Consider the following 15605-nt stretch of genomic DNA (forward strand, 5'->3'; position numbering starts at 1 on the left):
TTTCATCATCCAATCATGTGCAAGCTAAAATGCTGTTTTTTATTTTCCTTGTATGTCCCCCTCCGATCTACAGTGACTTTACTTCCAAGTGCACTTTCAAGTGCACTTGTAGTGCAAAGTGGATTTGCCTTTAGTAAATAACCCCCATTGCCTGATAAATATGTAGCAACTATCCTAGATGACATAGACCACCTCAAGGACAGAGTATAAAAAATGAATTCTGACCAAAAATAGGTGTGCCAAGCTTGTAGCATCATACTCAAAAAGTCTTGAGGCTGCAATTGGTGCCAAAGGTGCTTTATCATAGTATTGAGCAAAGGCTATGAATATTTATGTTCATGGGATTTTTTTAGTTTTTTTAATTTTTTTTTTATGAATTTGCAAAGATTGCAAGCAAAGTTCTTTCACATTGTGATTATGAGGTATTGTTTGTAGAATTTTGAGGAAAATAATGAATGTAATCCATTTTGGAATAAGGCTGTAACATAACAAAATGTGGGAAAAAGTGAAGCACTGTGAATACTTTCCGGATGCACTGTATATGTCTTTCATTTTTTTTTTTTTAATAATTTAGTTTACTTTCCTGAATACCTACAGTAAATAAAGGGAAAGTATACTGTATTTATAGTAGCATATTTTTTGTCACTGCAGTGTGCATCTGGAATTATTTTTTTTCTTATGTTCTATGTGTTTGCTTTGTAGTTTTTGTATTAACCACTAGAATAATCACTAGAGGGAGCTCTGGGCTTGACCTAACTTCCTTCCTAAAGGGAATATATAACAAGGACGCATGGAGGCTATCTAGTTGTTGGTCTGGCTACATGGCTTCAGTACTTTTTGAGTCACTAACCCAGAATAAATATGCAGATTGGGAGCTCTGAATTTACTTTGACTTTTTTGATCTGAAAGTGTTGATAGCAGATATAACAAACATCATCAATAACATATTGCTTTCAGTACTGATTTCCTTGAACAATTGTTAAGTCAGTAACAGATCTACCACCATATTAGCATATGCAGCTTCAATGGGGCCTATGGTCCCCCAGCCAGATTGCCGTCCTTGGGGCACGTGTGGCCAAATTGTTGTTTTACAGATTACATTGGCTCTTACACTGCCTTGAGAAAGAATTCATACCCCTTAAATTTTCCACATTTTGCCATGTTACAACCAAAAACATAAATTCATTTTATGTGATAGACCAACACAAAGTGGGACAGAATTGTGAAGTGGAAGGAAAATGATAAATGTTTTTACACATTTTTTATAAATAAATATCTGAAAAGTGTGGCGTGCATTTGTATTCAGCCTGATTTACTCTGATACCTCTAACTAAAATCTAGTGGAACCAATTGCCTTTAAAAGTCACCTAATTAGTAAATAGAGTCCACCTGTGTGTAATTTAATATTAATATAAATACAGCTGTTCTGTGAAGCCCTCAGAGGTTTGTTAGAGAACCTTAGTGAACAAACAACATCATGAAGGCCAAAGAACACACCAGACAGTTCAGGGATAAAGTTGTGGAGAAGTTTAAAGCAGGGTTAGGTTATAAATAAATATCCCAAGCTTTGAACATCTCACGGAGCACTGTTCAATCCATCATCCGAAAATGGAAAGAATATGGCACAACTGTAAACCTACCAAGACATGGCCGTCCACCTAAACTGACAGGCTGGGCAAAGAGAGCATTCATCAGAGAAGCAGTGAAGAGGCCCATGGTAACTCTGGAGGAGCTGCAGAGATCACAGCTCAGGTGAGAGGATCTGTCCACAGATTCTACTATTAGTCGTGCACTCCGCAAATCTGGCCTTTCTGGAAGAATGGCAAGAAGAAAGCCATTGTTGAAAGAAAGGTATAAGAAGTCCCATTTGCAGTTTGTGAGAAGCCATGTGGGGGACACAGAAAACATGTGGAAGAAGGTGCTCTGGTCAGATGAGATCAAAATGGAACTTTTTGATCTAAAAGCAAAGCGCTATGTGTGACGTAAAACTAACACTGCGCATCACCCTGAACACACCAACATGGTGGTGGCAGCATCATGTTGTGGGGATGCTTTTCATCAGCAGGGACAGGGAAGCTGGTCAGAATTTATGGGAAGATGGATGGAGTCAAATACAGGGCAATCTTAGAAGAAAACCTGTTAGAGTCTGCAAAAGACGTGTAACTGGGGCGGAGGTTCACCTTCCAGCAGGACAACGACCCTAAACATACAGCAAGAGCTACAATGGAATGGTTTGGATTAAAGCATATTCATGTGTTAGAATGGCCCAGTCAAAGTCCAGACCTAAATCCAATAGAGAATCTGTGGCAAGACTTGAAAATTGCTGTTCACAGACGCTCTCCATCCAATCTGACAGAGCTTGAGCTATTTTGCAAAGAAGAATGGGCAAAAATTTCACTCTCTAGATGTGCAAAGCTGGTTGAGTCATTCCCAAAAAGAATCGGCAGCGGTAATTGCAGCGAAAGGTGGTTCTACAAAGTATTGACACAGAGGGGCTGAGTACAAATCACGCCACACATTTATTTGTAATACATTTTGAAAACCATTTATCATTTTCTTTCCACTTCACAATTATGTGCCACTTTGTGTTGGTTTATCACATAAAATCCCAATAAAATAAATTTACGTTTTGGTTGTAAATGTGGAAAATGTCAAGGGGTATAAATACTTTTTCAAGGCACTGTAAGCCTAGTACACATTCAGAAAATCTGACCAAAAATACAGCTTTCAAAGCGAGAGTACGTTGATCTGATCATTCGTACACAGTTTTCGAGAGCCGATCACGACAGTTCATCCAAAATTTTCCAAAGGGACAAACATGAAAAATGTTCTTGTCTGATACCAGAACGTATGATTTTCGTTTAATCAGTATAGTATTCGGCCAAAAAAAACCCAGAAGACCAAGACCACGCATGCTCAGAAATGAATACATTACAATACAATACAACAAATTACATCACTTCCAAAGTTGTATTTTGTGTAGGAGAATTTTCGTAAATTGAGTAACCTCTTCATTTTCGATATGAGACTAGCATGCAAAACAAAATAAAAAATCATTCGTCCAATATTTTCATTGTATCTACGAGGCTTTATAGCTTCTGTCCTGGTGTAATCTGCAAAGTTTAGCTATCACTCTGATAGCTGAGTATGAGTACTGCTGACAGAGGCTCCAAATGCAAAGAGCAGGACTGTATGTTAAATCGACAACAAAGCCCCCGCTGGTGATATATGAACAGTACTGCCAGCCACTCTGGATATACAGAGTGTAGCTGTGGATTACACAGGTAGTGGTCAACGGTTTGACAGTTGATCTTGCTCTATGTATTAGGAGCCCTGACAGTGGCTGCTATATGAACGATAAACTCCTTATTTTACCTATATTAGTTCTTATTAACTTCTTCCACTCTTTCTTACCTTAGGGATTTATACTTATTAGATCATTTTTGATTATTTAATCTATGTTGTTTTCATTGTAAATTATTTATTCTCTACGAAAATCCGATTATGTTTGCTACACTATGGGGTTGATTTACTAAAACTGGAGAGTGCAAAATCTGGTGCAACTCTGCATAGAAACCAATCAGCTTCCAGGTTTTTTGTTAACACTCGATTGAACAAGCTGAAGTTAGAAGCTGATTGGCTACCATGCACAGCTGCACCAGATTTTGCACTCTCCGGTTTTAGTAAATCAACCCCTATGGGCCTTGGAACAAGGGACATCTTTTCATATTTCACTTTACTTTATTTTGTTTTGGTTTGCTTGTTATACTCAACCTGTTCAATGCCTTGCAACAGGATTACCAGATGTATGACACTAGTACCATTGTGTGTGTCATACTACACTTTACAAAGACGTTAGCGGGATTCTGTTCACTGTTCATTGTATTATTACAGCGGCTGCTTCCGCAAGTATGTCTATTGCTGTATACCTTCTCTTAAGACTCAATAAAAATTGACTGGAAAAAAATCCAATTATTCCATTCTAATTATATAATTCCATTGAAAGGGATTGTAGGTGTTCTGTGCATCCCTGTGCAGACAGTCCCATTGTTTTCAATTGGGGTGCAGCCACTGCTCCTAATTCGACATCTGTGTGGGTGGGAGCATTGGCTGTACCTGTGCAGCCGCTGTGTCCCAATTGACATCAGTGGAACTGCCTGCACAGAGGATGCACAGAACACCTGTGCACCCCCATGCAGATAAACACAGCCCTTCACGGGCGCACGCATCACTACGCCCTGTGTTAACATAGCCTTACGCACAAAAATTTTCAGTGGGGGTGACTGTTTTTTTTTTTTTTTGTTTTTTGTTTTTTTATAGGGACCTTGTATAAATATCAATGTAGTAAGATTACTATGTTTTAGTTTTTCAGGTTTATTGATGAGAAAAAAAAACAACACATATTCATTTAAAGAGAATACAATTTGAAATCAGTAGACAAAATAAACCACTTTAAATATTTACATTGAATAAAACTAGCAGCATATATTACAAGAAGAACACAAAATTCAGTAATAAATATTTTGTGCTTCTTCTTTACCGGTTTATGATTTTCATCTGAGATACATTGTTTGACACAGAAAGTAGTGTTCCACACCGATTTTAGGCCTGTAACAACTCCAGAGGCCTGTAACAACTTTCATTGTGACAAGTTTACCAAGGTCTGTTGAATCTCATTACTGTTACCAGTTCTGGAGCTGATTTCTAACCTTCAATATAACATTGTCTTGTTGTATATGTATAAAATAGATGCAGATAATTCATTAAATGCTGATTTATTTTTCTCCTGGGTGGGCCAAAAAATTAAATAAACTGCTGCAGCAGTCTCCCAAGTCTTGTCAACTTTCCAAACTATCATTTTTATTTCATTCTGACAGGCAGAGTCTCAAGACTTCCAGATAGAGCTGAAACTTGCAGATAAGCCCCATCACACAATATTTGTTTTGATCCATCACTATGACAGCCAGCCTTACCAATAGGAGTGTGCAGAAGGTATGAAGGGACAGTCAAGCTTAATGCTAAGATGTGCGGAAACTTTACCTGTTTGAATGACATGAGATTTGGATTTAGTGGGAAGGGTTGAGAGGCTGCTAAGGCTAGGCGCCTGCACCTCATTACCTTAAGAGCCCTTTCACAGTTGGGCGTCAGCGGTAAAGTGCTGCTATTTTTAGCGGTGCTTTACCTTAGTTTTTGCGGGGGTTCCGCAGCGGCGCTTTGCTGGCGGTTCGGCAGCGGTGTCCATTCATTTAAATGGGCAGGAGCGGTGTATACATCGCTCCTTCACCGCTCCAAAGATGCTGCTTGCAGGAGTTTTTTTAACGTCCTGCCAGTGCATCTCCTCAGTATGAAAGCATTTCAGCTTTCACACTGAGACTGCAGGGGAGCCGTTTTTCAGGCGCTATTTTTAGCCCAAAAGCGCCTGAAAAATGTCTCAGTGTGAAAAGGGTCTAACAGTTTTATTTTTATTTCAGTGATCATTTATACCATATATATATTGAGCTGCGTATATCTACAAAGATCAAAACAAAGGCACATAAGAGTAAGACCTCTTTCACACTTGTGCGACCTGAAAGTTGTGCGATTTTTGCCGCAACCTTGACGCGACTAGAAGCTGTGTAATCTTGAGGTCTATGGACCTCAAGTCGCATCAAAGTCAGACCAAAGTAGTGGAGGAACTACTTTTAAGTCGCACAGATATGAACTGTATTCACTGGAAATCATGGGGTACGAATTGTCATGCGACTTTGCAGTTCCCAAGTGTATCAAAACTGGAGCAGCTGTACATGGTAACCAATCAGCATCTATCTTTCATTTTCAAGGCTTAACTGATCAAGCTGAAGATAGAAGCTGATTGGTTGCCATGCACAACTGCTTCAGATTGTGACTGCTCCAGTTTTAGTAAATTTCCCAAAATATATTCCTGTTGCAAATATTCCTAAAGAAAGCCTGGAGTAGGGAGTGCTGAAGCAACAACCAGCAATTTAAACTGGCTTTAGCACCTTGGAGAACATTTGTTGCCTGCACATATGTGCTGGCAACATGTGATCTCTCTGGTGTGAATAGGCACTAAGGCTGAGGAGGAAAGAGTTAATTGATACTGCACATGAGGAGGGCTTTATCTGACTAGCTGCAGCTTGTAATGCACACTGTGAGAATATTAGTGTGCGGTGAAATCAGATTAAGCAATTTCAGTACAAGAGCAGAGCTTAACTGTGCATAACTGAAGGTAATACTGGAGTTTAGCTTTAAATAGCCAGTCATAAATCTGCAAACATAACAAGGCTGTTGCTTAAAGTGATAGTAAACCACAGCTGGAGAAAAAAAAATGTGTTTTTCCCTGCAAGGCAATGTCATAATGTGCTAGTATGCATCGCATACTAGCACATCATGAGAAATCTACCTTAGAACGAAGCCCTCCAGCACCGCGCTGTCACCGCTGAGAGGGCCTCCATCTTCCTTCCAGGTTAGTGGCCTTCGGCTCTGAGTGGCTGGGGGTGCGATGACGTTATTCCCATGCATGCGCATGGGAACCGCCGTTTATGGCATGGGCTCTGAAGGTCTGGCACTGTATGCTGGACCTTCAGAGCTCATGTGCTGGTGATGTCTCCAGCTGTACACACTCTGAATATCTCCTAAACAGTGCAAGTTTAGGAGCTATTCACAGTACCTACAGGTAAGCCTTATTATAGGCTTACCTGTGGGTACAAGCGGTGTAACAGAGTTCACTACCACTGTAAGCCTGATCTGCATCTTTCTCAAGGATAATGACAAATTTGCAATTACCACTTCCCTATTTATTAATAGTGTAGTTTAAAACAAAGGGTACTGTTTATTGATTTAAAGTGCACCTTAAAAATATTTCATTATAAATTGCAGATTGCAGTCGTCCTAAATGGCATCTATGTTGTGTTCATATTGAGCTCCACTGGCACCAGCTTCTGTCTACTTCTACCCAAGGAGCAAAGTGAATGGCACACGAATGACCTGGAAAATAAAGACACAGCTATTTTACAACTGCAGTATATTACATATACAATAATAACATAGACGAAAGATAATAGCGTCACCAGCAACAACTAGTATTTTAAATAGCTTCAGCTGTGTATTTTTTAGGGACATACTAAACTATATTGGGACAATGGAATGATTGGATTATTGGATGCAATACTCAGAACTCTCACTAGATGTCAGTGTACTTTGTACACATATATAAATGGTAATGACTGTTGTTTCTCAAATTATGTTAGTCTTTCCTGCAGTGCTTGATACAATGTTGCAAGAAGCAGTTGCTAATGTTTCAGGCTCCATGCACACTAGGAGCAGAAAAAACGTCAACGTTTTTAGCTTAAAAAACGTGGCATAAAAGACACAAATAGAAAACATATTGTACAAAGTTTAGGTGAGTCTATGAGAGTTTAAGCATTTTAGTTTATAGGCGTTTTTTGCACTACATGCCCCTCTGCGAAAGTTTTACTCCCAAAATAACCAGAATGCATTTCACACTGCATTGCATTTTTACTAAAAAGCGTTGAAACTTGATCTTCAGAAGAGATAAGAGGAGTTTAGGAGAGACTAATGTTTTTACAGCTCCTAATCTTCTCCAGAAAACGCGATAGAGAAGGGTTTTTTCTCCTGCCTCTGAACGTCCCTGACAGAAAATGCCTGTAGTAGTCATAATGTGCAAAGACACATAGAACACAATAGAAGTGCTTCTAGACGCAGGTGAAAAAAATGTCAAACGCCTGTAGAATCAACGTTTTTTAAGTCCAGTGTGCATGGAACCTAACTGTTCACTTGCTGATGTATATGCAGCTGTACAACAGGATCATAGTAAATTATACAGAAGTAATGGAAAAATTACATTTGACTTGTTTTTGATGGACATATGGGTAGAATTATTATTTTTCTTGGGGATTATGGGAGGAATATCATGTTAACACCAAACAATTAACATATTTAACCTATTTCTGATAAGAATATGCATATAATTATTTTTCTACATGGGGATTATGGGCGGAATATTGTAGTTAAACATACCTAGGAACATATTTAACCCATTTCTGATAGGAATATGCATATAATTATTTTTCTACATGGGGATTATGGGTGGAATATTGTAGTTAAATATACATAGGAATGTATTTAACCTATTTCTTTTAAGATTTTGCATATAATCATTCTTATACATGGGGATTATGAGTGGAATATTGTAGTAAAACATACATAGGATCATATTTAACCCATTTCTGATAAGAATATGCATATAATTATTTTTCTACATGGGGATTATGGGTTGAATATTGTAGTTAAACATACCTAGGAACATATTTAACCTATTTATTTTAAGAATTTGCATATAATTATTTTTCTACATGGGATTATGGGTGGAATATTGTAGATAATCATACCTAGGAACATATTTAACCTATTTCTGATAGGAATATGGGTATAAATATTGTTCTACATGGGGATTATGGGTGGAATGTCATAGCTACACATCCTATTTAATACATTTGACCTGTTTCCCCTAGGAATTATTGTTTTTTAGGGGGATTATGGGTGGAATATCATGTTTAACCTATTTCTGATAAGAATATGCACATCATTTTTTTTCTTCATGGGTGGAATGTCATGGTTAAACATATCTAGGAATATAGTTAACCAATTTCTGATAAGAATATAGGTATAATTGTTTTTCTATAAGGAGATTATGGGAAGAATATCATGATTACACAATTTTTGATTGTCCCTCATTACAATTGAAAATAATTTTTACTAGGATGAAAAATATGAAGGGTTGATGTTTATTAGAGGTGCTTTTAGGAATGTCTGGGGCTTTTGAAAACAAAAGGGGTTTTTATGGCAACCTAAAAACTTTAAATTTTTTTTTTTTGCTAGAAAGTTCCTTAGAACCCTCCGGTTGGGTTCACACGGTTGTGAATTGGATGTGGGATTCCCCACATCTAATTCACATAGCAGAAGACTGTGACCAGCTCACTATGAAGCCGGTTCACATATCTCCGGAACGGCTCCGGTGCGAATTGCACTGGGGTCCTGTGCGTCTTCTGGTCCAAATTCAGCCAAAAATTTGGGCTGAAATCAGACCTGAAGAGGTGAATAGGGACGCACCGGACCCCTGCTGTGAGCCGCTCCGGAGTCACATGGTATTTTTGCACAGCAGTTTTTCAAGCTCAATTTTTTTTTTGGGAACAAATATACTTTTTAAATGAAAAAAACACAATATATAACCATATTTTTGATAATATATAAAAGATAATGTTACGCAGTGTAAATAGATACCAAACATGTCATGCTTTAAAATTGCGCATGCCGGTGCAATGGCAATAAACAGCGTAAATGTTATTAGCCATAGGGAATGCTTTAAAAGCCTTTACAGGTTACCACTTTAGATTTACACAGGAGGTTCGGTGCTAGAATTATGCCCTGTACACATGATAGGATTTTCCAACAAAACCGTGGATCTTTTTCCGAAGGATTTGGCTCAAACTTGTCTTGCATACACACGGTCACACAAATGTTTTCGGAAATTCCGAACGTCAAGAACGCGGTGACGTACAACACGTATGACGAGCCAAGAAAAATGAAGTTCAATGCGGCTCTTCTGCTTGATTCAAAGCATGCGTGGACTTTTGTGCGGCGGAATTGTGTACACACGCTCAGAATTTCCGACAACGAATTTTGTTGTCGGAAAATTTGAGAACCTGCTCTCAAACATTTGTTGGCGAAAATTCCGACAACGAATGTTCTATGGAGCATACACATGGTCAGACTTTCCGACAACAAGCCCACATCCAACATTTGTTGTCAGAAAATCCTATTGTGTGTACAGAGCATTACTGTCCATGATCTGACGTTCGTAGTGATACCTGATGTGATGTCTGAGTTGTTGCTTGTGTGTGTGCAGCACCGACGTGTGCATTTGCCTTTGCGCACGAGCATGCGGGATGGGGGTGCTTTAAATTTCTTCATTATTTTCTTTTCTTTTACACGGTCGCTTTAAATTTTGTTTTATTTTTTTATCACTTTTATTGCTGTCACAAAGAATGTAAACATACCCCAGATCTCTCCAATGTCCTTAAAAGCATTTGATCCCACCAAAATCAGTGTGATCAAATGCTTTCCATTTTTAAAACCGGCTCTGGGGAAATCAGAAGTAATGTATGCTAATCACTTCATGTTTCCTATATCATAGAGGCGGACAGAGCTGTTCTGGTCTTTGTCCGGCTCTGTGATCAGCCGGTGGAAGCGCTGGCTGGTCGATCAAGTGTCAGGACAGCCCACTGAAGGCAGCGGGAGGGGAGGGATATCCCCTTGCGCTGCTTGTAAAAGCGATCAAGTGGCTAGTTAGCTGCTTGGATTGCTTTTACAAAAGAGCCGACCGTCGGCTCTAAACCTTGCTGCTTGCAGGGCTAAATGTAAAAAATAAAAGAAAAAATTCTTGCCTAGCGCCCAGAACTGCATGTCCTGGGTATCGGGTGATAGGAATTGAGCTTGCCTGCAAAAGTCACATTTGACCGGATTTTTGTAAGAATATGGGTACAATTACTTTTTTATATGGGTATTAAGGAGGGAAATCTCATGCTTAAAGGGGTTGTAAACCCTTGAGGTTTTTCACCTTAATGCATTCTATGCATTAAGGTGAAAAACCTCCTGTGATGCAGCAGCCCCCCAGAGCCCCCCTTTTACTTACCTGAACTCGTTTTTTCCAGTGACGTGGACGAGCACACCAGCTCAAGCCGGTGTCTTCGGTCCTGATTGGATTGATTGATAGCAGCGCAGCCATTGGCTCCAGCTGCTGTCATGCAAATCCAATGACGTGAGTGCTGGGGGTGGGGCCGAGTCCTGCTGTCTGTGTCAATAGACACAACAGCAGGACATGGGAGAGCACCCGCACGAGTGCCCTGAGGGAGAGTAGCACTTGAGAGGAGGAGGAGCCAGTAGCACTGATGAGGGACCCCAGAAGAGGAGGATCAGGGGCCACTCTGTGCAAAACCAACTGCACATAGGAGGTAAGTATGACATGTTTGTTTCTTTATCATACATCATGGGACACAGAGCCACAGTAATAAATGTATGGGGTTATATGGCACCTTCAGGTGATGGACACTAGCACACCCTAAACAGGAAGTTCAATTCCCCATATAACCCCTCCCCTTACTGGGAGTACCTCAGTTTTTTCGCCAGTGTCTTAGGTGTTGGTCACGAGTAAAGACATGCTGTGCTGAGCTCCGTTGGAATATTCCTTGCTGGGGCAAGCTACGCAACCGGATCCATTCAAAGTGTCTTTTCCAGGCCGAATTGAATGGTACCCGGGCCTCGTGTCCGAAGAAATAAGGTTTGCCTGTAATGCTTCTCTTTTTAGAGAGCTGGACCCCAGGATCCAGTATTTTTTTTTTTCAGCCATATTCCTGGTGGGGTGCTTTACAGGCCCAGGGCTGTGGATCCCCCAATAAAAAGGGGGCCCCAGTCCCTAAAGGTTTTTTAACGGAGCCCGCCATGAGAGGTGAAGATTGGGTCTGTTACCACAGAACCCTGCAGCTGGATAAGGTAAGGGTGATTCCAAATGATTTTTTCTAATTCTTGTGGGTTTTCTCCTTTAAAGTAAATGTTGTCATGCCTATAGTCACCACAGGGGGCTGTCAAGAGCATGTACCTGATTCCATGCTTGTCAGTCACGCTCTGTGTCACAAACTGCATGCTTCCTCCGGCCCAAGCTCCAGGTAAGACGTGAGAAGGGGTTTTTTTCTCCTTGGAATGTCCCCCCACCTGGATAGCTTCACTCCAGGAGGCAGAGGGAGCATGGCCTCAGTCGTCGGTGTGCTGTGCCGCTCCCGCCACCATTTCAATGGTTCCCATCAGCAGCTCTCCTCCTCTCCTCCACCCCAGCCCTCCTCCATGCGATCCGGTCGGATTGGAGCCCGCTCACGCGGGAAAACAGTCTATTTTTAAATAAATGGAGGGGGGCGCGGTGGATGGTCGGAGGAAGGGGCGGGGCTTAGCAGCATTGGCGTGCTTCAGGGTCCACAACGCGGGCTGTGTAGCTATTAAATGCACCTTTTTTCAGGTGCATACAGCTGAAGGAGGGACACACAGCGGGTGGGTGGCATGTGAGTGTGGGTGACACAGGCATTCCCAGGCACGTTTACTTAAGCATCAGGCTGAGCTTAATAGCAGCGGCAGTGAGTGGGCTATTGCTCAGCAGTGGGTGCATTTTTTTTTAGTAGTACCTCTGCATTTGTGCTTAGCACTATGACCAGAGGGGGTGGTACAAATACCACAAAACCAAGGGCACAAAGGGGTCACCCTAAGGGCCCTAAGGACCCTCCCTCTACAACACCACCCACCCCTGAAAGACCTAGGGAGGCTGGTCAGAGTGAGCCATCAGGGTCATCAGGGGCTGCAATTGCTTCCGACACTTCAGCCCGTCTATATAACTGAGCAGGTTTTCTCCTCAGCTATGAGTGGATTGGAAGAAAGATTAGTGGCTTTAATTGCATCTTCACAGAGTGGAAGAAAACGCATTAGGTCCCCTTCTACCACCCAGGATCCTCAAACAGAGGAACAGTGGGAGGGGGAAGATGAATCCCCCTCAGGGGACCGTGAAGACCCTGATGATTCCTCTTCTGAGGGATCAAGTGGAGAAGGATCTTCTTCCACTTCACATGCTGAGAAGTTGCTGGTGCATTCTCTTACTGAAATGGTCTGCTCCACATTTAAGTTACCCTTAACAGAGTCGGTTGAAGAGCCCACTTCCTGTTTGGGTTCACTAACGCCTCCTCAAGCCTTGCGTGCCTTTCCTGTCCATTCATTACTAGAAAAGCTTATGTATTCTGAGTGAGATCACCCAGATAAGCATTTTCTTTATCGTACATCATGGGGCACAGAGCCACAGTAATTACTGTATGGGTTATATGGCACTTTCAGGTGATGGACACTGGCATACCCTAGACAGGAAGTTCAATTCCCCATATAACCCCTCTCCTTACTGGGAGTACCTCAGTTTTTTCGCCAGTATCTTAGGTGTTGGTCACAAGTAAAGATGTGCTGTGCTGTGCTCTGCTGGAATATTCCCTACTGGGGCAAGTCATGCAAACGGATCCATTCAAAGTGTCTTTTCCAGACCGAATTGAATGGTACCCGGGCCTCTTGTACAAAGAAACAAGGTTTTACCTGTAACGCTTCTCTTTTTAGAGAGCTGGACCCTGGGATCCAGTTTTGTTTTTTTCAGCCATATTCCTGGTGGGGTGCTTTTTACAGGCCCAGGGCTGTGGATCCCCTAATAAAAAGGGGGCCCCGGTCCCTGAAGGTTTAACTGAGCCCACCGTGAGGGGTGAAGATTGGGTTACCACAGAACCCTGCAGCTGGATAAGGTAAGGGAGATTCCTAAGGAATTTTTCTAATTCTTGTGGGTATTTCTCCTTTAAAGTAAATGTTGTCATGCCTATAGTCACCCCTGGGAGCTGTCAAGAGCACATACCTGATTCCATGCTTGTCAGTCTCGCCTCTGTCTCAAGCTGCATGCTTCCTCCAGCCAGACAGCTTTACCCCTGAAGGCAGAGGGAGCGTGGCTCAGTCAGCGGTGTGCCGTGCCTCTCCCACCGCCATTACAGTGGTCCTCCATCCCGCGGCTCTCCTCCACCCCAGCCCTCCTCCATATACGATCCTGCGGATCAGAGCCCGCTCGCATGGGGAAGCTGTATCTTTGAAAAAGATGAGGTGGGCGCGGTGGGTGGTCGTAGGAAGGGGGCGGGGCTTAGCAGCGTTGGCGTGCTTCAGCGCCCACAACGTGGGCTGTGTAGCTATAAAGTGCACCTTTTTTCAGGTGCATACAGCTAAAGGAGGGACACACAGCAGACGGGTCGCATGTGAGTGTTGGTTGACACAGGCATTCCCAGAATACATTTTCTTTGCATAATGCTGAGCTTAATAGCAGTGGCAGTTGCTGCACTTTGCTCAGCAGTAGGTGCATTTTCTTGGCTGTACCTCTGCGTTTGTGCTCAGCACCATAACCAGAGGAAATGGTACATATACCGCAAAAAATAAGGGCATAAAGGGGTCACCCTAAGGACCCCCCTCTGCAACACCATCCCCCCCTGAAAGATCTAGGGAGGCTGGTCAGAGTGAGCCATCGGGGTCGTCAGGGGCTGCAATTGCTTCTGACACTTCAGCCCCTGTCTATGTAACTGAGGAGGTTTTTTCTTCAACTCTCAGTGGATTAGAGGAAAGGTTAGCGAATTTAATCGCATCTTCACAGAGTGGAAGAAAGAGCATTAGGTCCCCTTCTACCACCCAGAATCCTCAAACAGAGGAACAGTGGGAGGGGGAAAATGAATCCCCCTCAGGGGCCCACAGAGAGACTGACTCCTCTTCTGAGGGATCAAGTGGGGAAGGACCTTCTTCAGCTTCACATGCTGAGAAGTTGCTGGTGCATTCTCTTACTGAAATTGTCCACTCCACAATTAAGCTACCCTTAACTGAGTCGGTTGAAGAGCCCACTTCTTGTTTGGGTTCACTAAAGCCTTGCGTACCTTTCCTGTACATTCATTGCTGGAAAAGCTTATATACTGTATTCTGAGTGGGGTCACCCAGATAAAAACATTTTTAGGAGGGAAAAAATGCTTAACACTTTATACTATGGAGGAAAAATTCACTAAGAAGTGGAGTATACCAGCATCTGATGCTGCTTTATCCTCTGTGAATAAAAGTTTGACTTGTCCAGTTGACAATGCGCAAATGCTTACGGATCCAACTGATAAGAGATTGGAATTCCTGTTAAAAGATATTGTTTTCCTTGGCAGGTTCAGTGGCTCAACCTGCAGTGGCGGCAATTGGGGTATGTCAATCCTTGAAAGACCATTTGAAACAGGTGCTCAAGGTTTTCCATGAACAGCAGGCCCAGGAGTTAGCTGAGCTGCCAGCAGCTTTGTGTTTTGCAATTGACGCAATCAGAGATTCTATTCTTCAAACCTCTTGCCTTACGCTTGGGTTGGTCCATATGCGTAGAATCTTATGGTTAAAAAGTTGGTCGGCTGAAGCGCCATGCAAAAAGCTCTTGGCTGGTTTTCCTTTCCGTGGTGAAAAGCTGTTTGGGGTTGATTTGGACAAAAATATTTCCAAAAAATATCAAGTGGGAAAAGTACCCTTTTGCCAGTTAAGAAAAGGAGTAAACGTCCCTCATTAAATGGGCTCTTTCTCAAGTGCCAGGGGCATCAGCCTCCAGGCAGTCACGACGGCCTCCACCGTCAGGTTCAAGAGGTAAACCTTGGGTCAACACCCAGGGACAAAAGAAATCCTGGGGGAGGAAACCCACAAGACAAAATGCTAAAGCCTTTTTATGAAGGGGCGCCCCCCGCTCGTTCGAGTGGGGGGAAGACTTCTGCAGTTCTCAAGGGTCTGGCAGGAAGAATTTCAAGACAGGTGGGTGGTCTCCACAATAGCTCTAGGTTACAAACTAGAGTTTCGAGAATTCCTCCTCGTTTCCTCAGGTCAAATGTCCCCAAAGATCCAGAGAAAAAGACATCTCTCTTTCTAGTGTTAGACCGACTTTTGTCACAAAAAGTGGTCATGATGGTCCCCATGGAAGA

At 42.2% G+C, this 15605-nt stretch overlaps 1 protein-coding gene across 1 annotated transcript in view; it reads right to left on the reverse strand.

The window, feature by feature from the left end:
• Nucleotides 1-204: 204 nt before the first annotated feature.
• The window catches only part of SLC2A12 (solute carrier family 2 member 12), a 128825-nt gene continuing 113424 nt past the window's right edge, over nucleotides 205-15605 (reverse strand). Inside the window, exon 5 of the mRNA XM_073627311.1 lies at nucleotides 205-6984. Within this exon, the coding sequence (XP_073483412.1) occupies nucleotides 6900-6984 (85 nt within the window). The 3' untranslated portion in view covers nucleotides 205-6899. The remainder of the gene's footprint in view (nucleotides 6985-15605) is intronic.

This window comes from Aquarana catesbeiana, linkage group LG04 (assembly GCF_042186555.1).
Source record: "Aquarana catesbeiana isolate 2022-GZ linkage group LG04, ASM4218655v1, whole genome shotgun sequence".
In the NCBI taxonomy this organism is placed as follows: Eukaryota; Metazoa; Chordata; class Amphibia; order Anura; family Ranidae; genus Aquarana; species Aquarana catesbeiana.